This window comes from Gymnodraco acuticeps, unplaced genomic scaffold (genome assembly GCF_902827175.1).
Source record: "Gymnodraco acuticeps unplaced genomic scaffold, fGymAcu1.1, whole genome shotgun sequence".
NCBI classification, from domain to species: domain Eukaryota; kingdom Metazoa; phylum Chordata; class Actinopteri; order Perciformes; family Bathydraconidae; genus Gymnodraco; species Gymnodraco acuticeps.
Window position 1 is genome coordinate 314,908 of NW_022990966.1, and position 26,942 is coordinate 341,849.

The 26,942-nt window shown below is 43.5% G+C and overlaps 1 protein-coding gene across 2 annotated transcripts in view; it reads left to right on the top strand.

Moving 5' to 3' along the window:
* Window positions 1-1,184: 1,184 nt before the first annotated feature.
* Window positions 1,185-26,942, top strand: part of LOC117558923 (glutamate receptor ionotropic, NMDA 3B-like) — an 86,733-nt gene continuing 60,975 nt past the window's right edge. For both annotated transcript variants that reach the window (XM_034235477.1, XM_034235478.1), the window contains exon 1: window positions 1,185-2,020. In XM_034235477.1, the coding sequence (XP_034091368.1) occupies window positions 1,487-2,020 (534 nt within the window). In that variant the 5' untranslated portion in view covers window positions 1,185-1,486. The remainder of the gene's footprint in view (window positions 2,021-26,942) is intronic.

Below are 26,942 nucleotides of genomic sequence, written 5' to 3' on the forward strand. Positions count from 1 at the left end.
TGTGTGTGTGTGGAAGATAGAGGCAGTGGTACCTTTATCTGCAGGTCAGAGAAACCTTTTCAAGTCACACCCCATTCTGAAATGGCCCTGCAGCTTCGTGGAGCGGTGGAGAGTGATGAATAGAAGCACAGCAGGGGAAGGAAAACATAAATAGAAAGACGATTTGAAGGATCAGTAGAGTCTGAAAAACAAGGAATTATCAGAAAAAGAGAATGCCAGGGTCCCCAGGAGCCACACACCACTGCCCAGATCTCTGCTGGACATGACAAATTAGATCAGAGGAAAGAGAAGTGAGTGCAGAATGAATGAAGAGAGGACCGAGTGCTGTCCCTTGCAAGAAGGCAAATTAGCATGCGCAGTATATCTCATTTATAGCATTGGCGCTGCCCATTGTGTTGAAAAGATGTAGCTACACAACGGATAATGTTCTACTTGGATGGCAAGAAGGAAGAGGGGATAAATCTCAGAGGAAAATTGAGATTTCAGCAAGCTATTATCTCTGTGTTGGCCAACCTGGCAAGGACAGTGTGATCTGCAAAGGTGCTCAAAGTGTTCTATTACCTCACATAACAAATGACCAGCAGTTTTAACATCATCCAATTATCTCTTCTTTTTCTGGAAAATAATATTTTTGAAACTGATTAGTTAACTTATTATGCTCTAAATGTGTGTGTTATAGAAAACCTGTTATATATAGTGTAAGGGATGAGTAAAATGATATAGAGATATGGCTAAGAGATAGCCTACTCTCCACTGAAATGCAGACAAACTACTGTAAAGTCAACTCTGAACCAAAGGGAGCAAACTCATTTCGATATTGGATTGTCTATATCACAAAAAATGATTCATCAAATGAATACGGGGAATCTGTGATTGGTTGTAGTTTAATTTATGAATGAACACATTACGGGCGAATTCTCCCTGGGACCTGAATAAAGCGTAAGGAAATGTTACCCGACGAATTTTCATTAAAATTCAACAAGAGGCATGCTCCGTGAGAGGTTAGATTATTGGCCGGCAGGCGCAGGAACACACACACACACACACACACACACACACACACACACACACACACACACACACACACACACACACACACACACACACACACACACACACACACACACACACACACACACACACACACACACACACACACACACACACCCTCTCACAGCTGGTGTGCCTTCCTCCAGCAGAGACTGACAGAAGCGGGGCGACCGCTCTAAGCTGTGCGCGCTCATTTCTCCTCTCTCCACCAGCGCGCCTTTTACTGTTGACATAAAAAACTTTGAAGAGGTGAGAGCCGAAACGTCAAAACGCCGACTAATCACCGTCGACAGCGCGCATCAAGAAATAAAAAAGGGGGCACAGAAAAATACCCAGCAAGTCCGAGGAAAGCGGTGGAGCCGGGAGAAAGAGGGAGCTATGCCATCTCCCGCCGAGCAGAGCCCAGTCCTCCTGTGTTGTGTGTCGGAGCTGCAGCATGGTGTCTCTCTCTGGACTCTGGACCTACTGCCTCGCCCCCGGGAGACTTCCTCTCCTTTTCCTCTCCGCCAGACCGCTCCTGCTGCTTCTTTTATTCACGGTCTCTTCCTCCCCGGAGTCCTGCTTCCCGCACTCGCAGACGTGTCACATCCTCGCCCGGATCGGACACACCGTGCGCCTCGGTGCGCTCTTGCCGACCCGGCAGCCGGCACGGATACAAAACGCGCTCAACCGCGCCCTGGCTAGCCTCCGGCACCAGGGTGGAGGGGCAGACTCCTCCACGACACCCTCCCAGACACCCCCCCTGCTGCCCTACAACCTGAGCCTGGAGGTGGTGGCTCGCACGCCCGCGGGAGGCGACCCGGAGTCGCTGTCCCGCAGCGCCTGCCAGGACTTGGTGGTCAGGGGGGTGTCCGCGGTGCTCGCCTTCCCCCGCTCCAGAGAGGAGCTGATCCAGGTGGAGTTCCTCTCCTCTTTCCTGGAGATCCCTTTCATATCCATCCTGGAGGACACAGAGCCGCTTGTGACTAAGGTATGGATGGATGGTGTGCGTTTCTGCTGGCTGCTGCACCTGTAGCAGTCATTTTTTAAAGGAACAGAAAACATCATAACAGAAGGTTATTTGGGTTTTTATCATTGTTTTCTTGCGTTCTGCTCTCTAATAAGCACCAACCTCTGGCCACACATATTTTCCTTTGGACTTTTATCAGAGGAACCTTTGCCTGACTCACTGCCTTGTGGCGAGGATTTTGGTGGCTGAGCTGGTCTCGATTTTAAGTCAGGCTGAAGGCAAGGGAATAGTGTAAAGAAAGATAATTGGGACAGGGATAATACGATCCATTATTCTTGAGATTCATTTTAATAATACAATTAGCAATAATACAAATACAATAAGGACGAATGGAATAGTAGAATAAAGGACCATTTAGTGTCTCAGACTAAGTGGAGCCGCTAAATGTCTTGTCCCAGTAAAGTCTGAGCTCCCTGCTGGTGGACCTGCAGGCCCTTCACATGCATCTTTAATATCTGATAGCTCTGCTTTAGTATTGGACTGAACCCTCCAGCCCGCAGGAGCAGAGGTTTAAACTGAAATGCTTTTTTTTTTTAAAGCTCTCATCTTGTGTATATGTGACTCCATATGAGCAAGAGTGTGTATTTGTGCATGTGCCTGCATGTGAGTGTGTGCATGTTTGATTGAAGACGGCTGTGTTGTGGCACCTCTCTGAGTGAATCATTCAAACAGCAGAGAGACTGATAGATGGATGCTGGGGAGAGGTGAGGGGCCCGCTGCTGCCGCTGGTGCTATTTGTGCATGGTCATGTATTTTTTTGGCTTGTTGCTCGATGTGAGAACATTTGTAAGTAAGCAATAAGTGTGTGTGTGTGTGTCATGTTAGTATTTCCAGCGGCAGTCGAGCTGCTTGCCAGTCAGTCAATCCAACTCCAGTCATATCCGCCTCTATCCAACTGAGCAGCCAACTGCATCCCCCTGACACAAACACACTCAAACACACACACACATATTTACAAAGTGCCAACCACCACAGAAGGACAAATAAAGAGGACTTCAACTTTACTTTAACACAAGTGTATAAGACTTAACACACACTCGGGGACACACCTGCCAGAGACATTGATTTCTTCTCCACCTTTTTTCACACACACACACACACACACACACACACACACACACACACACACACACACACACACACACACACACACACACACACAGCGAGGAGAGAGAAGGAGAGAGGAACGATCCATAGTTTAAGTCTGAAATCTCTGTCCTGTCGCGTCTCTTTGTCAACAATATATTTCTTATTCGATTTCAATAAAGCTTGCATGAATGAGAAGTCACACCACTTGACGAATGTGTCGGCAAAGCAAGGAGATAAGCAACAGAGAGCAGAAGGAAAGGGAGATGAGGGGGGAATGAGAGGAAGCCTTTCAGTTCTTCAAAACTGTGCCAAGCAGTCAGTGGGCAAAAGAGAAAGGGCACAATCACTCTCTTCCTCTGTGTCCCTCTGTGTCAGTAATCATTTCAAGCAGATGTTGTGTTTTGAATGTTTGTTGTTTATGCTACAGAAATGTTCTTCAGCCTAATATTAAATTCATGATGTTTTTTTTCTGTGTCAGGCTAGTCCTCCGTGCTTCATAGAAGGTGACGTGTTCAGGTGTGAGGCAGCAGCAACATCTGTTTGTTTGTAAGCCGTAGAGGGAAAGCAGGGCAGCTGCTATGAGGAGTAGCAGACGAATAAAATATAGGGACAGAAACTCAGGATTAAAACATGTTACATACTCAGTATAATGTGTAAGAAAAAAGTGCAGGAAGGTCAGCCTTTCAGAACCTTAATAATAAAAGGAGTAAGAAACTTAAATTGACACTTTCATGAACTAAAAGTCAAGTAGGATTCCTTTCTGTTCTTGTAACTGTGTATGTCAGGGGTCGGCAACAGGCGGACCGCGGTCCAGATCCGGTCCCAGACGCCAACCTATACGGACCCGGACCTATAATCAATACATTAATAGGGGATTTCAAATTTGACGGGCGATTCTATTTTAACCGCCGCCGACAGGGGGCGAAAGAGAGGAGTGAGCGATACAGGGAGAGAAACACAGAAGAAGAGACGAGAGCGGCAGAGAGAAGCGGAGAGGAAAGTGAGTGAAGAGAATAATTAGCGATACAGGGAGAGAAGCGGAGAGGAGAGTGAACAGGCGTGTTAGCGGCAGACAGGGAGAGACAAATAATTACACATGGCGCTCTCCAAGAAGAGGAAAGTGGACAGTGAGAACAGAGCTTTTAACCCTGAGTGGACGGACTCATTCATGTTCATCCTGCCCACTGGGAGCACAGAACCAGTGTGTCTCATTTGTTCAGAGACCGTGGCGCTCATTAAAAGTGCCAAAACGCCACTATGAGATTCCCTCTCAAGTCAGAACTGAGCTCAAAGCAGTCTCAGAGCCCAATATGATCAGTCCACCAGGATCAAAATACAAACTAAATATCGTTCCAGCGCAGGCTAACCGAGGCTAACCAATTAGCACCTGCATGTGTGTATGAGAATGGCCCTGACACCATTTCAGCACAGATCTAAACTCCTGGCAGGCCAAGCTTGAGCACAATTCTCGCACTGAATAAAACAAAGTGAGTGAGGGACTGCAATATAAGAGGGAAAGAAAGATAAACTTTAAAACTGTTCAATTGTTATGATGTGTAAAGACTGATATGTTCTATAATCGGCTGAAACTGTTAAGTCATGAAGTGAAACGGTTAACAAAGAAAAAGGGAAATTCAAGCTGCTGCTAGACTTTATTTTATTTATCTCAAATTAAGCACTTTTAAGATGCACATATTTTCAAAAGCTATTTTATTTATTTCCTCTATTTTATTTTTAAATGCAGCCCGAGAGGAACATTACACATACATAACCACAGTATTTACTGTATATCTGTATAGTTCAATGTTAATTGACAATACATATTGTTGTTTATGAATTGTACTTTCTTTATTTGATTGACAGTCAGTTGTTGATTACATGCAGACGTTGATAAAGCTACAGGCGACTTCAATATATATCACACTAATTCATAAAGCAAGTTAGACATTTTGATGTTCCGGACCTTTGCATGGGGAGATTTTCTCTAACTGGACCTCGTTGAATTGTAGTTGAATACCCCTGGTGTATGTGGTTGCTTGGGTAAACCGTTTAGTGCTGAAACTGTTACTTGGTTAATTAATTTATCAACTCCTATATTAAGTAAAACATTAAATTTTTCCATCGTGTGATAGTTAAAGATTTGCACCACTTTCCCATTTAGATATAATTGTTATTGTTAGATATTTCCAATTTAAAGACCTCCCCAAGTCAGGGGCGTTTTTCAGCATTTATTAACATTTGAGTGAGTTAATAATTGATTACAATTGAAACAGACAGAAATGATATCCTGCAGCCTTAAAACCGTATGATTTTCAGTAAATTGCCAGTGAAGGCAATGCATTTCCATTTCTCACACTCCAGGGTGCATGTCAATAGACGGAGAGCCATGGAAGACATAAAGGAGGCTGGTAGGGGGTGGGACAGGTTCCTAACAAACTGAGAGGGCAGAGACGAGTGGGCTGGGTCAACAGGAAAGCAAATTGTTACCCTGTATACAAACCGGAAAACGTTTCTGTGCTGATAGCGAAACACACAACCAGAAGATATCATTCTAATTAGAAATGCTATTTACATTTTAGCATCAGTTGGGGAGGAGCACTCCTCAGAGGGGGGAGGAGGGCTGGAGAAATGCAGAGACAAAACAAACGCTCCTGCCAAAAATGTGCCGGATCCGTCACAGATCCAAATAAAGGAGGTCTTTTTGTTCGTCTCTGGAGAGCATTCCTCCCTGGAGTGTCTGAAATTGTGGAGATTTTTCTGCAGGGTGTTGGGAACTGAGCCCATGTTTTTTCAGGTAAATGTTTCCCCCCTCTAGACATCAGAGAGAGGTAGATACACAGAGAGGAAGAGAAACACCTGCAGCAGGAGGCATACCTTCTAACTTTATATTTCATTGATACACAGGAACCACGAAGAAATAAAAAGGGGACTTGTTGAGTGTGATTATATTGGAGGTTCTTCAAGGTCAAAGAACGTGGCGACGAGTCTTTCAAGAATGAATTAGTCTTTGGCTCTGGGTTATTTTTCTTTACCGTCAGCTAATTTCTCCCTTATGTCCCGATTCATCAGAAGACAAAAACAAATAAATGAGCTCAGAGCAGCATCGATCAGTGGGGACGCCTTACAGCGAGTGTGACATCCTGGAGGTTGTGATGCTAGATGTTTCCCAGACTGCCTTTCAGTTCCCCCCAAAAAACCCACTGCTTCATAAAGGGTTCCGATTATGACGAGTTAATTAATTTGAATTATCGCATTCCTACTTTGCAATACTGGGGACATTTTGGGACATTTTGGGACACTAAAGGACGCAGACGGACGGAGGGACAGGAAGGCAGGCGGAGGCAGAGGTTGGTTGTCCGTCTGCGCCCCCCCCTTTGCTTAGTCAGAAGGAGCTGTGGGACTTGGTGATGCATCTCGGCAAGGAAGTGCTTATTCCTCCCAACCTACTTAAGCTAATTAGAACCAGTGTGTGACCCCTAACTGTAAATCTCTCCTGTTCATCTATAGCAGGGAGGATGGGGAATGGGAGAAGGGAAAGGGGGACAGGCGGAAGGAGGGGGAAGGAAAAAGTAAATGGCTTTCTAACTCCCATCACGGCCATTATGGACATTCAGGTGATTAGTTCATCAGTGTCTTCTCATGGAACATGGATAAGGAATTCAATTGAGGGTATTTGATGTTTAATTAAAAATAATCACAAATAACATTTCGTAACCCCCCAAAAAGAATGATATGGGTTTAAACATTTGTATTCTGCCAGTATGTTAGGATGTGTTTGTGGATTCATTATGGAATGAAATAAATTGTTTGCCTGCCGACTTAATTGAAAAAGACGTGTATGAAATCCCTGCACGTTTCCAATGCCTGTTTCAATTGGGTCTAACCAAACAATTTTCGATTCGCTGATAGTATCACAGAAAATGATATTGTGGATCACTTCTATTTCGGAAATGTATTAGCAGAGAGGCCTGAAGAAAATGGTTTTGCTGATTCCTGAATGTGATTAGGTGCGAGGGGTGGTATGGTGTGAATTCATTATTTGTCATTTCTAGTGGAGGCTTTGTTCCTGCGGCTCACTCACTGACATTTTACTAATTTTGTCTGCAAATGTATCCATAAAGCATAATGCACAGGGCTGTATTTCAAATTCTAAATACCATGCACATAAATGTTCTCTCTGTAGTTCAAAAGAGAAGAGCTTTCTACTCATGTTTTTCAGAGTCTAGTTCTTACCTGATTTGGATTTTAACCAGACCTTGATCATATACAATACAAAGGCATATGTGTTTACTTCCTATTGGCACCTTGCACTTGTTACTCTGATATTAGTCTCTATTTGATGTGAAACTATTTAGTTTATTTCTCAAGTCCCTCTGAATCATGGCATTAGCTGAATGACTACATTGCAGATGTAATTGTCATCAACCTTTTTCCCTAAAATCAAATCACTACTTAAATACGTTCATGTGTTGTGTTAGTCACGATTCTTTCAGTGATGCGGCGTAACCTTTATCGTTCTACTTCCCCCTCTGCAACCTATTCATCCTGCATTCTTTTATTAAGTCACTTCTTTTTCTTTTTAATGACATACCTCATTCTGCTTAGTAAAATGAAGATTAGTACAGTAAAAAACCCAATTTGCGACTTTGAATGAAATTACATTTTAATCCAAGGACCCTGCTGAATAAGACGCATTGTGGCTCTGAGCTAGCCCTGCTCTCCGAAGACACGCACACTGAACACACACACACACACACACACACACACACACACACACACACACACACACACACCTACGAACGTATCCAGAGAAACACATGCACAAGCCACACCAATCTATACCTGCATGTATGTATGTCTCTCTCTCTCTCTCTCACACTCACACACGCACACACACACACACACACACACACACACACACACACACACACACACACACACACACACACACACACACAGTGTGGACTGTGTGCTCACTAAAGGTTATTAAGCCTAATGAGGCTTTACGGGGCTATGCTGCCTTTAGTGTTTTCTTTGAGATGATGAGGGGATTTGTGCCCCGACCACAGTGGAATCAGAGGGACAAAACTTTCTGCCAAGCCGGAGCCTCAGGCAAACTGACAGTTTGAGACAAGCCGGCCACTTAATGCAAACAGCTCAGAGCGCTTTCTTTATTAGTATTTTGATGACAGTTCAGCACTGTCTTGACTGAGCCAGATGAATTGAGCAGAGCAGAATCAGCGTAGTGTGTATTACCAAAAGGACTGTGGGCTTCTTTGAGCTGCTCAGTATGGCGTTTGAGTTTCTGTTCTAATGTTTGGCTTGTGTTTTTGCCTCTGGTGAAGAAAATGTTTCCAGCAGCTCAACACCAGTATAATATTTCTCTATACTTAAAAAAATACAGCATCTCAGCAGTGGTTTGAGGCAGAATGTAATGTGCACGTACTGTATAGGGGAGAGAGGGAGACGTGGTTGTCATTATAGAGAGTTAATGGAGGGATTGAGAGAGGTATGTAGAGATCAGGGAATGAGGGATCAAGGAAGAAAGAAGGAATCAGTTCGTAGGGAATGCTAAAAGAAGGGATCAGGAAGGAAAGGGGGAATAGGGTGTTTGGGACGAAGGAAGAAGAGATCAAGGAAACATGGGAGTATTCCAACAGTATCGAGAAAGAACGGAAAGATATCTGACAGAATGTGGGAAAATGGATAGAGAAGGAAAGGAGGAATTGTATACAGTTATAGGGAACGATGGGAGAAGATCTAGGAAATAAGAAAGTAAGACATATGGGGAAATAGAGAAGGAGCAATAAAGCAAGGAAGAATTGGAGTTATGAATCGGGCGTGGGAGAAGTAAAAATGGGATAGATTGAAGGCTGTGGGAATGGGAGAAGGGATGATGGAAGATGGTAGGAGATGAGGGATGACGAGCAGCCGGGGCCTTGTGCTTCGCTTCCCACCGGGGAGTCTGACGGAGGCAGTTTTATCTAAACGTTGCCAGTTCATTAGAGGATTAGCGAGTGATAACTTCCTGCTATCTGTGATTGGACAAAACACCTACCTGCACACAGCCATACGGATAAGTGAATGCACACACACACATACATTATTTGTGGTACTTGCACACACTGCACCTAAGACTATAAGCAAACTTATTTCAAACATACTGATGAAAAGACCAATTTTGTCTTTGGAATACTTTTAAAAAGACTCTACTATTACAGAAACTACTGCTATTGACTGGGCAGTAGTTGTGTGTGTATATGTGTGTAATTGTGGTACTTTAGGTAGGAACTGAGGCATAACACCAGAAATCTAGGCCAGGTGGGCGTTAGTGATAAGGGCAGGCTTGGAGACAACACGCATATAGGGCCCTATAGAAGCTCCCACAGGTCACAGGTGAAAGACGGGCAGACAGGAGGCGAGACAGGTGGGAGAAGGTGAGAGAGACATGTGCTGATGTGAGATTAAACAGATGCTGACAGATGGCTAAGAGACACGGTTGAATGAGTGCCAAGGTGACAGGTTCGCCAAACACCCGTGGGTGACGTCAAGGAAGTGGGGAAAACAACAAGAAAGGGGTAAGGCAAAGTAAAAAGTAGCAAAGGATAAAGAGTAAGCAAGATAAAGAACTTGGAGGGCAACAGAATGACTGAGAGAGCGATTCAGAAAAGTTTAAAATAGGAAGATTAAACTGAGAGAGACAGCATAGTAAAGTGTGCAAGCTAAGAGATAAAAGAGATAAAAGAAGTGAAATTGGACCAGGAAGTGACAAAGAAAATTTGACAGAGCGAGAAGCCGTCAGAGATGAAGCCATTTGAGAGGCGAGCGATGTGCAGACAGCAGGATTGAAAGATGGTAAACCCCAAGGTAACTTCTGTGTTACTTCTGGGATATTTATGTTGGGAGTTGGCAAGAAAACAGGGATGATTTAGAGCCCATCTGGATGGGCTTCAACACCACCTGCCCACAGAGGAAAGGCTGTAGGGAGACACCAGTGTACCGGTGGCACTCACACACCAACGCACACCGATACATCGTTTACATGAGGTACATGTGTAGAAACGCAGCCATTTTCACACATTTGGTTCTCTGCCAGCTCGTTGGATGTGAAATTAAATAATCACCATGCTGTTTGTTCTGGCTTTTACGACAATGTAATGATTTAAACACACAAGGCAGGCCACCAGGGAGTTTTTTTACCCAAAGCAAGAAGCAGAGAATTGAAGTGAAAAAGGCTCCAGCGACAAACAAAGTGTTTGCCTGTGTCCATGGGTCACCGATTTTCTAAAAGATTACTTTGCTCAAAGTTTAACTTTTTTGCGCAAGCATAACATATTATTATAGGTCTACTCGAGCTATTATAGTACTCCATTAAAAATAAAGGGCTGGCTTTGCTAGGAGACACGTTGCCACCTTCTGCGGCGTGCCGCTGACTGATGGCCGTCCACAGATCATTTAAACTGCGGGGGTTTCAGAGTCTGACACTATAGACCCCCTGCAGACAAACACCCTCTGTCTACTGAAATGTAAGAAAGTATAGTAATGGAGAAAAGTGTGTATTAATGGTTTTTCACTCTAAATCAATATTTCTCGCCTTACTTTGAATTGGTAGATATTTTTTACGGCAGTTCCAACAGTAGATGTAAACTGTGAGTATAATGATGCGATGGGGTCAGAATTTGCTCTTAGTCGTTTCTGTTCGCAATATACCTATAGAGACGCTGAAACCATTTTACTGGATTACTTTGACAAATAAGAAAATATGATGATTATACATAGCATCCTTTTTGTTATGATTCCTAGATTTATGGATCTTAATTTGTAATGCACCAAAAATAATCTTCACTACCTGCTTTTTGCCGAAAAGCTCACTGGCAAGTCATGCTGGAATACCGTTATCTATCAGTAAATATAAATCAAATGCATGCTTGAAGGCGAAAAACATAGTGCCAATGGTATATGACATTTTAGAGATGTATTGCACACGGACAAACTTGCTTAAATGTTGGAAAACCATCCCCAATTTCTTTAGCTGGAAATAGAAAATAGGATATTCTTTGATGAATTAGTTGTTTAACATTAATTTGTGCTTTTATTTTTGTTAAATGTTCTGCTCCAACTGAATTAATAGACAGGCTTTACATGTTAGTAAACTGGGAGCCTATGGACTGCTTCCTAGATTTCCATCCATCCATCCATCTTCTTCCGCTTATCCGTGGTCGGGTCGCGGGGGTAGCAGTTCCAGCAGAGAGCCCCAAACTTTCTTTTCCCTGGCGACATCAACCAGCTCTGACTGGGGGATCCCAAGGCGCTCCCAGGCCAGCGAAGAGATATAATCCCTCCACCTGGTCCTAGGTCTACCCCTTGGTCTCTTGCCAGCTGGACGTGCCTGGAACACCTCCCTAGGGAGGCGCCCAGGTGGCATCCTAACTAGGTGCCCGAACCACCTCAACTGGCTCCTTTCGACGCGAAGGAGGAGCGGCTCAACTCCGAGTCCCTCCCTGATGACCGAACTTCTCACCTTATCCCTAAGGGAGACACCAGCCACCCTGCGGAGAAAACCCATCTCGGCCGCTTGTATCCGCTTCCTAGATTTATGGATCTTAATTTGTAATGCACCAAAAATAATCTCCACTACCTGCTTTCTGCCTCAACTGAAACCCTTGTGAACAAATATAAATTCACAAGGCACAATGCAGGAACACAAACCTCTCCTGTAACTGCCATAAACTACATGGATATATTGCTGTGGACACAATCATACACACACACACACACGGACCAAAACACTTCACCTACACACACTCAGATATGACACCCACAGCTCTGTTTCCTCACCAAACATAGCATGTGCGGCGCCGTCCAGACAGATTGTATCCTGCAGCATCCATCATGAATACAAGAAGTTGTCATTTGTTGGGAAGTCTTGTTTCCCTTCCATATTTCTCTCCCTCTTTCTCCCACTCGATCTCTTTCTGAATTGACCTCTGTGTTCTAGCCGCCTCCATAAAGCAGAGCAGAGCGGAACAACGGATAAATCCTGAGTGATATCCCAGGCTGAGTGCAGGGGAAACAAGACGACGTGATATTCATATGCATAACACACAAACACTATTTATGGGCTGGAAGGAGAATTGGGGACACGGTTCCACTGATGGAGAGTCACGACGAGACACGGGGAGTACGATTTAAAGAAGGGAAAGGATTGAAGGCAATGGATGGGTGAATCGGGCAAGGCGATAATAAATGAAAGCTCACGGTTATGGTGACACAGACAAAAAAGAAGAGACATCAAATAAAGGGTAAAGAAGTGTGAGTGGAGAGAAACAGGATGTGATCAATTTCCCCTTCTCATTGCCCTTCCTACAAAGGACAGACTGTCCTGCAGATAGCGCTAAAGCAGTTTCCCGACGCATCTGGTGCCAAGTCACGCAAGAGAGCGGAGCAATATTTCACTATAATTCAGGTTAGCATGCATATATCTCACATCCATCCCTCATTTACTCTGCTTTATTATAAGGAGAAACCAAGAACGCTGCGAAATTACGATTATTTATAACACTTTTGGAGATTTATTCAACGACCGAGATCTGGACTATTTGGAAAGAAGATGACATCTGTGACGAATAGCATGAAACAGAAACAAATGACTTTTTTCTCAGGAGAGTATAATGCATTTACGGCTGATAGAAAACCAGTCTGTGCTGTATTGAACAACTTGACTTTTTAGTTGTGCTCTTGGGTTATTGATGCAATAATTAATGAAAAACACGAGTGTTGTGTTCCTGGTGTAAAGCAGAATCAATAAGTTCTGAACTACCTCAAGCGAGGAAAAACAGATTTTTTTAATTAAGGAAAGGGCCAGGCATATCATTTTTAAAGGTAAAATGACTGGGTTGCAATGTGTATTTGTCTGTGTACGAGCAGTTGAGTGCACTAACACCAAAGGTTTGTCAGGTTGATGTCAGGGTGTGTTTCCTCTGGTTATTTGTGTGGACAGGCTCTGAAGCGTTGAGGTGGAATGGTTTGGTTGAAAAGTCCATTCCAGCAGCAGATATATTGTTCATGCTGCTCGCTGCCGGACTGCCGAGAGAGAGTTGTCAGGTATCAAATTGAACTAAAGAAGAGATCTCTCAGTTTTGGTCGAGATGCGGCAGAAGAATGTCCTTAATTGAATTCCTTATGTAACATGGTTTCCATACAGCATGTGATAATGTAACAGCATTAGAAACCATAGAAACAGCTGCACTCTTAGTCTCACCCAAGTGGCTTTCTTCACCCAGCGTCCTTTCAATGTAAAGTTTAAAACTGAAGTTATTCAGCCTTTAAAAACTGCACTTTGCACTTGCTTGATGTAGATAAATGTCATGTAGAAGGGAATATAATTTAGACCTCTGTCTGTGACCGAAAAGCTCACTGGTAAGTCATGCTGGAATAACGTTATCTATCAGTAAATATAAATCAAATGCATGCTTGAAGGCGAAAAAAATAGTGCCAATGGTATATGACATTTTAGAGATGTATTGCACACGGACAAACTTGCTTAAATGTTGGAAAACAATCCCCAATTTCTTTAGCTGGAAATAGAAAATAGGATATTCTTTGATGGATTAGTGGTTCTCAACTGGTCAGGCCTCGGGACCCACTTTTTACTTGGTCAATACATCGCGACCCAACATTTTGAAGCACTCAAATCTATTCAACAAAAAAACGTGCTGTAATATATACGCTTTTCAGCATACAATATTAATACAAGTGAAGTACAGTGCATATATCCCTTATATCCCTTCACATAACTAAAGTATGCTTTTAAAAATGTTTAATGAGATGATGGAATCAAAGCTGAACTATATAAAAAGACACACATGCTGGAAACCCAACCCCAGCAGGGAGATTTTTAGAAATACTAACATAAACTATGCATTCTGGTACACTCTGAGAAGAAAATAAATAAATCTATGACTACCCGACATATTAATAATATTTTATGCCATTGTCTGTTTTCCACTTTGTTCTGATATCTTGCTGCGAGAAGAGTAAAGAGGAGATAGTCTGTGTGACTTACTTTAAATTGTAGATAAGGGTAGATAGCTCCCATTGTTCTGTGACCTGTCAATCATCAAACCGGGGGTCATATTTCATTATGTGTTCATTTTTATCTGAAGTTGTACCCATGGATGTATAAAGAATAGTTCTACCGCAAAGTTATTCTCCATGGGGACTTCCGGCAACAATCTTGATTCTGATTGGCCAGAAGACTCGAAAAAACATCAGCAAAGATATTTTATTGAGAAGATGATCACTACGTGACAGAAGTTTTCAAAACCGTTTATGGTCTCCGGTACTTCCAGTCCAACGCCGACTGCATGCACAGCGTTAGAAAATCGGGCCTTCAAAATAAAAGTTTGACTTCCCCCCCACCCCCCCCCCCCCCAAAAAAAGAATTCCAATATTTATTTTTTCTTCACTCACACATCCGCGACCCACTCGAAACGGGTCCGCGACCCACAAGTTGAGAACCACTGGTTTAACATTAATTTGTGCTTTTATTTTTGTTAAATGTTCTGCTCCAACTGAATTAATAGACAGGCTTTACATGTTAGTAAACTGGGAGCCTATGGACTGCTTCTTATCCGGCCACTGGTGTACATGATCATCCAGTTATGGGGCCATTTATTTGTTCCATACAGCATGTGATAATGTAACAGCATTAGAAACCATAGAAACAGCTGCACTGTCAGTCTCACCCAGGTGGCTTTCTTCACCCAGCTGTCTAAAGCTATACAATGTATTCAGCACAAAGTCTAAAACCTTTTTTGCCGTCCTTTTAATGTAAAGTTTAAAACTGAAGTTATTCAGCCTTTAAAACTGCACTTTGCACTTGCTTGATGTAGATAAATGTCATGTAGAAGGGAATATAATTTAGACCTGTCTGTGAGCAAAAAGCTCACTGGCAAGTCAGGCTGGAATACCGTTATCTATTAGTAAATAATAAATATAAATCAAATGCATGCTTGAAGGTGAAAAAAATACAAAATTCTAAGTGAAAAAGTGTTAATGTTATATAACATATCAGAAATGTATTACACATGGACAAACTAGCTTAAATGTTGGAAAACAATCGCCAATTTCTTTAGCTGGCAATAAAAAAATAGGATATTATTTGATGGATTACTTGTTTAACATTAATTTGTGCTTTTATTTTATTTTATTATTACTTAAATGTTCTGCTCCAACTGAATTAATAGACAGGCTTTACATGTTCGTAAACTGGGAGCTTTGGACTGCTTCTTATCCGGCCACTGGTGTGCACGATCATCCAGTTATGGTGCCATTTATTTTTTGGTTTGTTTGTTTTTTGGCATAAACAAAGCTGAGCTTATGACTCAGCAAAGCAATCATTGTTTTTGGACATTCCTATGGGGGTCACTCAATCGCAGACTGTTTAATAGTGCTAATTTTCAAAATGGCAGCGTATTACAGTTGCAGGATTCATTGGCAGGCCTGTCAGCTCTGGTTATTAAAGGATGCCTGATAGACTAGGACGTGCCCAAAGGCTCCATTCCAGTTCTCTGTCAATTCTTTGTCAGTTTCAATCAGACGATGATGACAGGAGCAGAGCTGGGCTACATGTCCAATGCCAAGGCTTTCCCAGCAGCAATGCAGCAATGCCAGTGTTACGGTTTGTGGGCATGTGTGTCTTTTGTTGTAATGTTGGATGTGAAAGAATGCTTTGTGATGGAACTGTGTGTGTGTGTGTTTGAAAGTGTTCCAGTCATGTCTTCAATGGCTTGGATCTGATGGTGAAATACTTTGATTTATCAAGCAATGAGTGTCGCCCATTGGGGATCACATCTGGAAGGACTTTAGTAGCTGCATTCATTTATATTGGGCCACCATTACAAATCCCAATGTTCTTATGTTAAAAAGTTGTTATGGTAGATGTTCTTCCAAGCTGCTACCTATTTACACATTCAGCAACATCAGCATAGGTCAAATATTTCTTCTTTTTGTATGTGTTGTCATCTCCTCCATCTTCTGAGACACATGTGTTGTTCTTAGGATACATGATTCTCTCATCATCAACACCAGATATGTGCTGAGTTGTCGATCCTCTGTTTGGTGCTGGACAAGTAGGGCTGAGCTGGTTTACCAGACTTTATTTTTTAATATCGACTTTATAAACTTTTTCCTTGAAATCCAAAACAAGAGATTCCCAAACCTTTCCTGGTCCAGTTGTGCATGAACAAACGGCTTGAGTGAACTAAACACTGGTTCACCATAAGGAGAGCTGGTCGGATGTAATTCTGTGCTGGCACTTAAAGGATGAGATATTGATCGCAACACACACAACTTATTCTCCTGCTCTTCGTAAATCACTTTGTGATTGACAGGTCCCGGACCTGGAGCTGTCCGTCCCATTGACTGTTGATTTCATCAGCATACCTTCATCCATTCAGGCAACCAGTGGGTTAACCCTGCTTTCAAATCAGCTGCTTCTCTGAGAGCATTTATTAACAGTGGGTATTTTCCGAAGCCTAATAATATCGCCGGTTGTCTTTCTATAGCATGCCTGAGATTGCACAAGCTTAAGTGATTAGTTTTGCAGTGGCACAAATCGCTTGGAGGTAGATTGTCAGCAAAGAGTGCAGAAGGTACTCGGGAGGAAAGTATTCAGTCCTCTAGCTATTTAATTATGGGGGCGGCAGACCCCTGGGTGCACGGCTTCATTCTCCCACTACGGTGGCTCGCTAACAAACTCTGTTGATTGCCTTTGATTGATCTGAAGCCATTTGAGGTGGCCGTGAAAAGACAAAGGCAGTGACAGAAGGAGGGAAGAGGAAAGGAGGGGGGAGAGAAGTGGGCAGGGAGGCTGGTAGAGGCGGGAGGGATGGAGGGACGAGAGATGGAAGGAAAGAGAAGGGGACGGAGAGCTGCAGGGAGGGAAGCGTGAAGGCAGGGAGAGGGAATGAGGGATGAAGGGAAGCAAGGCGTGGATGAATGGCTGGAGGGAGGGGTGGGGGGGGGGGGCTGGCTCTTTCCTGCACACGCAGCTACTTACCCTGGAGGAGCACTGAGCCGAGCGCAAATAGACAAACAAACATTTATACACAAAAACACACTTGGCTAAAATGTTTTTAGAGCTTCCACATGGGAGTGGAGATGTGGATGTATTTGCATAAATGGGGATTATACTCTGAGCCAGTGGACAGTAGCGATGGCTAAAGTAGATAAGATAAAACTTTCATTAACCCCCCCCCCCCCCGTTACCACACACAACCTCTCCATTTACTGCTTACTCTCTTTTTTCCGCTCGGGACAGAAACAGTCTCTCTTCCTCGGTCTCCTCCTCCTCGGTCTCCTCTTCCTCAGTCTCCTCCTCCTCGGTCTCCTCTTCCTCGGTCTCCTCTTCCTCGGTCTCCTCTTCCTCAGTCTCCTCTTCCTCGGTCTCCTCTTCCTCAGTCTCCTCCTCCTCGGTCTCCTCTTCCTCAGTCTCCTCCTCCTCGGTCTCCTCCTCCTCAGTCTCTCTTCCTCAGTCTCCTCCTCCTCGGTCTCCTCTTCCTCTAGTCTCCTCTTCCTATCCTCGGTTCTCCTCTTCCTCAGTCTCCTCCTCCTCGGTCTCACTCTTCCTCAGTCTCCTCCTCCTCGGTCCTCCTCCTCCTCAGTCTCTCTTCCTCAGTCTCCTCCTCCTCGGTCTCCTCCTCCTCGTCTCCTCTTCCTCAGTCTCTCTCCTCGTCTCCTCCTCCTCGGTCCTCCTACTTCCTCAGTCTCTCTTCCTCAGTCTCTCTTCCTCAGTCTCCTCCTCCTCAGGTCCTCCTCTCCTCAGGTTCCTCCTCCTCAGTCTCTCTTCCTCAGGTCTCCTCTCCTCGGTCTCCTCTTCCTCAGTCTCTCTTCCTCAGTCTCCTCCTTCCTCGGTCTCCTCCTCCCTCAGCCTCTCTTCCTCAGTCTCCTCCTCCTCGGTCTCCTCCTCCTCGGTCTCCTCTTCCTCAGTCTCCTCCTCCTCGGTCTCCTCCTCCTCAGTCTCTCTTCCTCAGTCTCCTCCTCCTCGGTCTCCTCCTCCTCGGTCTCCTCCTCCTCGGTCTCCTCCTCAGTCTCTCTTCCTCAGTCTCCTCCTCCTCGGTCTCCTCCTCCTCGGTCTCCTCCTCCTCGGTCTCTCTTCCTCAGTCTCCTCCTCCTCGGTCTCCTCCTCCTCAGTCTCTCTTCCTCAGTCTCATCCTCCTCGGTCTCCTCCTCCTCAGTCTCTCTTCCTCAGTCTCCTCCTCCTCGGTCTCCTCCTCCTCGGTCTCCTCCTCCTCAGTCTCTCCTCCTCGGTCTCCTCCTCCTCGGTCTCCTCCTCCTCAGCCTCTCTTCCTCAGTCTCCTCCTCCTCGGTCTCCTCCTCCTCAGTCTCCTCCTCCTCGGTCTCCTCCTCCTCGGTCTCCTCCTCCTCGGTCTCCTCCTCCTCAGTCTCTCCTCCTCGGTCTCCTCCTCCTCAGTCTCTCCTCCTCGGTCTCCTCCTCCTCGGTCTCCTCCTCCTCAGTCTCCTCCTCCTCGGTCTCCCAGGAAACACTCTTCCTGTATATTTGTTGTGCAGCTAACGTCCAACTTCCCTCCTTATCTGCCTTACTTAACTCCCGGCGTGAGAACTTTTTCAATTACCCCTGCCTCTTCCTCTGTGGGTTAGGGACGAAGGCACTGTTTTGGCAGGATAAAGCGTCCGCAGAGGAAAGAGAGGGAGAAAAAGAAAAGGATGGAGGCAGGAAGGAGGGAGGGAATGAGAAGTTGAGGGAGAGATTCCGCAGTGACTCCGTTCCAACAAGTCATCTTTCATTTTTACGACTTCAATCAAGTGTCCTTGAAACCTAAATATACTCATCATGCACTCTTATCCTGGCGGGAAGGCTGGGATACCTTAACGTATAATACCTGCTCTGCCCATTGTGTGCACACATTTTAATGACTGCCACTCCACTGCTGTCATTTTGTTAGCAAACACTGTCCTGTCCCGGCTCTGTCTTGGCACAAATAAAAAACATTTCCTCTTGTTTTTTCTCGGCCATTGTCTCTCGCTGGTCCCTCTCTCCTTTATCCCCTCCCACACCTTTTATTCTTCACCTCAACCCATCTCTTTTCTTCCACCTTCACACACAGTCTCTCTATATTCCCTTTGGCAGGAGACCACTGCAGTTTGTCACACACTGAGCGATATGGTGCCGCTTGGAATCACTAACTGTGTGTGTGTGTGTGTATGTGTGTGTGTGTGTGTGTGTGTGTGTGTGTGTGTGTGTGGTGTGTGTGTGTGTGTGTGTGTGTGTGTGTGTGTGTGTGTGTGTGTGTGTGGTGTGTGTGTGTGTGTGTGTGTGTGTGTGTGTGGTGTGTGTGGTGTGTGTGTTGCTATGGATGTACTGTAACCTTGCCCAGAGATCTCTGGCTTCAGAAAGTCAGCTGTCGCCGTTGTGTTTGTTCCAGGACAGTTACAGAGTTATAGGAGTATGTAATTCCATCTGTGATGCACTCTGTCTGTATGTGTGTGTTGGTGTGTGTCAGGGAGTGCCCAGTGCAGGACTGCCTCCTCGTCCCATTTCCATATTTATTTTTCTCATTAAGACTTGTCGTCCCTCTCTCTGTTTCTCCATTTCTCCCCTGTTTCTGTCCATTTCCTCATTTGTTTGTCTTCCTATGTTCCCCTTCTTCTCCCTCTTCTCCCCCTCTGCTCCTTGGTCTATCAATCTCCCCTTCTCCTCCATTTTTGTTTGTCTCCCCCTTATCGCTTTTATTCCCTTCTATTTTCCTCCTACTCATTTTCCACCTGCATGGGATTGCTGTTCAGAGCCAGCGAGCGCGGCGCTTGTAATAGTTATTTAGCCGCGTTATGACAGGTAGGGAAATGAAATCACCACTTGGCTGTGTACGTGTTTTTCTTTTCGTTCCCCTTTACTGTTTCTCCTTCCCATTTATGAGACCCTGCTGCAGGGCTATTTTTAGTCGGCTGCCACCTTCTCAGTGGCTTGTGAAACCCAGCCGCCAGACGTTCACTTATGCAGAAATGTTTTATCATGATTGCAGGATTGATGAATGATATTATCTGCAGTTGTGCTTGGCATAAACCAACACTTTCCTCCCTGTTTTCTCTCTTCGTCTTTCCCTGTCCTGCAAAGATGGTCCGTTATATTTTCTCACTACTTTGATGAACGGTTCAAAACTTCAGTAAATCTGAGCAGACCTCCAGCCTGCTGTAGGCTAATGATGAATTGTTCATGATCGATACTCTGGGTCGTTCACTCACATGCATGTTAACTCCTTATGTATGTGTTTAAGCCATGGTTGCAGCTTGGCTCTACTCTATGTGATAAAGTCTGTATATCTGCACATAACTACGTTGGCCTAGGTTGGAGGATCTCAACAATTATTGGACAGATTGCCATGACATTCTTTACTGTCATATGTTACCCAGATGAATACAAATGACATTGGTGAAACCTGTACAACTATTGGATGGTTTGCCATGACATTTGATACAAACAGTAGGACATACTTAGCAAACAGATACTTAAATCATGGCATTTTAAATGTAAGACTAACTAGGGCTGTACAAAGTATAAAAAATTGGGATGATTCTTGACTGATCAACTGTAATTTATGATTGATCATTATTGAATACTTTGTAAAAAAATATATTCAATTATCCTGTTTTTTTCAAGAGAAACTGTATCAAACACATGTGTTTTGTTAGGCATGGGGAATATGATTGGTTGTCAAGGATACCTCTGCAGCTCCATAACGCTTCATTCAAAATGTGTTTTGGCACATTAATATTATTTTATTTCAACAAACACTTTGCTCCCTGTGATTTGAATATTGCACCTGTCCCAAAATGCAATTTGGTGACATTTAGATGAATTTTGCTGTCCTAACATATTGCACGAAACGAATAATAATATATTATTTAGCTTAAAGAGTCATGAGCTCTGTGTCTGTGGTCTGTTGTGTTATACAGTACCTATAACCATCAAAGAAAGCTCCTTATTGTATCATACTCACAGATTTAACTATAAGATTTAAAGGAGGACACTGTTGACGTTTGGCCGTTTTTATCCGTTTTAAAATATGTGTCTAAAATGGCTTCAGATAAGCCAGAAGCGGGGCTTTAGTGGGTGCTGCCAAAGGCCATTTGTCTCTCATGCTTTCCACCCTCTGATATGTTATCCTCATCTGTGGCTTCATACACACAGTTTGTAGAAAATGTTAAACTATTGTCCCTTTAACTCTCCCATGACTCCATGTTTTGTTACTTCCCCAAACAGAAAATGAACCAGTGGTGCCAGGTTTCTCGTATTTCATTCAAACATTTCACACTCTCTGAAAGGATCCCCATATAAGTGCTGCTACCATAAAACTCCAATGTGGATCGATTTGCTCATGCTTCCGAAAGAAAGTGGGGGTAGTAGTAGCCTAAAGGTTGGAGAAGCAGGGAGTGGTTGCTGCTGGGAAAATATGGAAGGAGTACAGTATGAGATGCTTTTTAGGAAAAGGATGGAGGAAGGGTGGGAAAGTTCCTCATGAGAAGGGTGAATATGACAAAGCTTGTTCACGGTTAGTTGATATTCACTGGGAAAAAAATCTAGTTTCAAAGAAAGAAACTTTTCTGAAATGGCTCTTTCCGGGGACAAAAACACTTTTTCTAGGATTCAGAAAAAGCCGGTACTACTTGAGAGCACACTATTTCCATCTGCGTGTTTTTTGCTTAGCTCAGGAGCCCAGCTCGGGTGACAGATCGGTCCCAAGGAAAGGACACGCTGGCTGGCTGATGTTCAAAAATGGAAGACGTGTGATGTTCTGATCCGTAAAAGTCATTTTATCTTTTGGCTATCTTTCAAGAAATCATTATCTCTCTTAAGGGTGTAGTTTCCCCCACACACATTCCCTTTTACTCTCCCTCCCTCCCTCCCTCGTCTGTCAGATGCCTAATCTGATATTAAACATGCTCTCAAATGCTACACTACCCTTCAAAGATCCCTTTTACCTGTGAGACACATGTACACCTGCCAATGACATTCCCCTCTCTCAGTCTCTCTTAGGGGACACACCTGCGGGAGACATTGATTTCTTCTCCATCTTTTCCACACACACACACCGACCTGCCATTGCCACAAAGCACCTTCCCTTTGAGCCGCCGCCCTACAAATGTCAGGCAGGGGGTGAAGGAAGCGGAAGGAGGTTTGTTGGGGATTGAGTGAGAGATGCATACATCAGACACGAGGAGGATTTCACTTTTGCGTGAAATCACGTTATCAGACCAGCACAGGGTATGCCAGCTGGGGAGAAGGAAGCAGGGGGAGGAGGGGCTGAGAGACAGGAGGGGGAAAGGAAATGTTCTAGACACTGTGGGCTTTCATTGCATGCCTCCGAAATATAACACATATTGAGAAGCAGAGAATTTATATTGATGAATTATTACTAGAGAGGCTCACATTCTTTGCCAAGGACTGTTTTTAAGTGGTTCATGTGGATGTGGACCGGCCAACAGGATTGGGTGTGAATTTCATGGTTACTTTGTCTTGTACACCAACCTAAGCTTCAAAGAAATGTCTTAGATAGAAAGAGGAGCGTATAATCGCCGACATAATATGCGCTCACACATGCTCACGCATACTATACACAGTGTTGGCATAATCTCCCCTGCCTGGCATGTGAATTCTCACTCTTAAGCGCTCTCACTTTTATTGTATATTAGACACGGCATTTGAGTGCTCACATGCATAGGAATCAGAGACTTGTTTTAAAAAGGAAGTAGCACACACACTCAAAACCTGCACACAAACACTTCCTGATATTTATTATGTTGTTATTTTTCATCTGTGGCTAATATTAATTATTCATTCTGTCTGTTTGCCCACAAATTTCATCCCAGGAGATTAATATGAAATGTATCTGTCCCACCTCCTCCCCGGCATGCTCACTCACGCCCTGCTGTACCTGACACTGAGCAAGAAGCCTATTTGTTATGCAGGGGAACCTCCGACAAGTCGTAGACCTAAAGTTGAGTTAATTAAACATTAATCAAAATCAGATCGTTAATCTCGACACGATTATCTCTTATATTTTGTAAATTATGTGTTCCTCCTCTAGCATACTGAGTGGAAGAGGGACGCACACTGGAGTGGGGCATGCACACAAGCTGACTGACGTATACACACACAGTGAAGACAATTTACATAGCGCCGTGTGTGTGTGTGTGTGTGTGTGTATGTGTGGGCTGACAAACTAGCTCTCATTGCTCTTTGATGCCCTTTACATGTTTCAATCAACATCAATCAACGCTCAGAATTGCAGCTCTTCATTTTAATTGAGACTGAAATGCAGCTGCAGAGAGAGAGGGAAGAGAGGGAAGATTTGACGGATCAGTGAATATTGCTTTCATTCAGTTAGAACATAATGGGGTCAAATGTCACCGTACACCACAGCAACTTCGCCGACCAATGCACACACACACACACACACACACACACACACACACACACACACACACACACACACACACACACACACACACACATCACACACACACACACACACACACACACACACACACACACACACACACACACACACACACACACACCACACACACTAATCATACTGGCTGACATCTGCTCCATCCTAATTGAGGTATCGCACATTGCCGAGGTGTTTGCCAAAAGAGGAAATTAAGTTTGGCTCCAAAAAGTCCCGCTACTTAGGAAGATGTGACGCATGCAATCTCTTTTATTAATCTAAATTGGAGGTGACTTTGTTTAAAACTCTGAGCTGGCATTTACAGAAAGATTATTGCTTTTTCTTTATTCCCTTTTCTTTTCCTGCTCTTTAGCTTTGAGCAGCAGAACTGTAGCTATCGCTGGGTTTTCCAAGAGGCACGAGGTCTCTGGCTCCGAGGCAAGTCTGGGTTTTATCTCTGGCTGACTTTGTTTCTGGATATGTCTGTTGCATATTAGAGTACACGCCCGTACAGAAGCACATACGCTTCCACATACAGTAGTGTTGATGCCCTTTTATACACTAACACAAACAATAATGTTCCTGCATTTTGTCCAGTGGTGGAAGAAGTACTCTGATCTTATACAGTACTGAAGTTAAAGTATACCGCAGTGTAGAAATACTCTGTTACACCACCTGCATTCAAAATGTTACTTGAGTAAAGGTACCAAAGTATTAGCATCCTAAAATCTCAGTGACCATTTTGGGAATAATATATATCACTTGTTTATAATTAGCGATGTATTAATGTGTCTATCATTTTCAATTTTGCAAATGGTAGGATGAGATAACATTAGTAACTTTTTTATACTGCCAGGTATCTCCATCCAAAATAGTAGATTATAACATATTAGTTGATTTATGTTTGGTTATAAATAATTCAAACCTGCAAAAGTAACTAGTAACGAATGTTGTCAAATAAATGAAAAAAGTACAATGGTGGCTGCCAAATTTGAGTGGAATAGAAGTATAAAGAAGCATACAAATGGAAATACTCAAGTAAAGTATGTGTACCTCAAAATGAACTTAATAACAATACTTAAGTAAATGTACTTAACCATTGATTTTGTCATACATAACCCAGGGATATTGCTTCCCACACACTATCATACCCATGTGTACATTCATCATGAGCACCAGAGAAGTTGCCATCTCTGTATCCAGCAGACAGTTCCTTCACTCTAAGTGGGCCACCCTTGCGCCTTTGTTGATGATAACACCAAGTTATTTTCCACGACTATGAACTACTCCAATTACACCCCCTGGCTAGAAGCACTAATGGCAGATACAGTAAGTGATTAGGACCTAGTGCAGAGATTTGCCCCATTTATTTGATGCCGCAATTAATACTGAATGCAGAGGTAACAGAGAGCCAGATTAGTGACTTATTTCTCCTGCAGTCCAAAGGAAGGAAGCCAAGTAACCAACAATGGTGTAGTGATTACATCAGCACGTAAATGGGAGGTCTTAAAGTCCTGTTGGCTTATAACCATGTAGATTCTGCCAAAACATCTGTTTTTTTAACTCTGCATCCAACACAATGCAGCCTTACATCTTACATCTTACCTCTGTAAAACGAAAGGAAACTGCGCGCTCACTGTGCAACAACTGTACACAAAATGTGCTTACTGGCTAAATCCTCCAGGGTGTCCGAATGCCCCAGGTAACTGTTTTCAATATTACTTTGTGGCAATTTCCCTAATGGCAAATTTGCATTACTAATAACATTTCAATAAAAACTAATACAGGTCATAAAGCGGCTCCCATTTGTATCAGTCTTTAGGTCCTCTTTCTTCAAAGGGCTCTTTGTGGAAATCTAGATGTAATACCTTCATTAATTAAATTGATATTATGCCTACATGGTGGATATTTCTCAATTAATTATAGTTTTTTCACTTTATTACCTAAACAGACTGACAGCACAGGGTTCCATTAGTATTAGGAGAAGTTATTGATTTATGAGGCTTAAGGGGAAGTGGAATGAAGCTAGTGTGAGCCTACCATCTTGCTCCTTGGTCTGTGCCTTCAACTGTTACAAATCAGTGTTGCAAGGTTACATTTTTATAATTGTATTTAGCCTCTATTTATACTGGTGTGAAATGTCATTGAGACACAAGGTCTCATTTTCAAGAGAGACCTGTTCAGTGGTAACACTACCACACAAAGTTACAGACAGGACACTAAACACAGAGGCAACACTAAAATACAACATCGTAAAAAGTAGTCATTGAAATCCATATACAGTAGTCAGATATAGCAGGTGCAAACACCCACAGATGATTTCTCCAGCTTTTTTTAAATGAGTTTAAAATCTGTGATGATCAAACTGGTCAACTTAAGTTCCTGCTGAAGTGTGTTCCAGGTCGAGGGGGCAGAGTATGATATGGCTTTTTTCCTAAGCACCGTGCGTACTGAGGGGACGGACAGAGTGATGTCATTTTGAGATCGTAGTGTATAGTGTTAGGGATTAATTTTGTCTTTACTCCTAGACATTTAACCTTATTTTGTGTGTTGACATTTACGACCATCCCTGCTTCTAATCTCCCGTAAGGAATGTGTTGATGCAGTCGTATGTTGATACTAGGTTTTACAGCTTGACCTACAGGGCATAGGGAGGTTTTGCGAGTGTGAGAACGCTAGCTTCTAAGCTCCAGAGATGGGAGAGACATCTCCTGTGTCTGCAGATGTGTTTACGCCCATCCCCAATATGTGGATTTGACTCTCTGTAAACTAGTTAAAAGGTCTACCAAGATGCGAGGCTGATCAGATTTGACATGGCAAACCACCCGTGCAGTCAGAACCTTTGACTGTGTGACTTGTGATGTGAATTTCTGTTTCTGTGTTTGACATCAGAACTCCTGCTCATCCCGTGTCTCCTTCATGAGTCGGTGACTCCCACTGCATTGCTACACAGAAGTTTCCTCCACATATAGCTGTACTGTTTGTGTGATATGTAAGTGGATATGTAGAGGGGCAGCAGTCCAAGCATACCGGTATAGATGAGTTTGTACCAGTGCAGTGATCTGTGCATTGATAAAGATGTCCAGTTGACTAAAGAGTACAGCGTGCAATGGTGTGTGAGGGGTTTAGAGTTGGTTATGAACCTCAGAGCCCCATGGTAGACAGCATCCAGCAGTAAAATAACAAGTATAGGTTAAGATTAGAGATACATTGTGGTATTGGTTTGAATACTATTTTGTTAAATAAACCCTGTGAACTCTACACCTGTCAGCCTTATAGACAACAAACAACCCTGGGGTCTTTCTTGGAAAATGATAGTC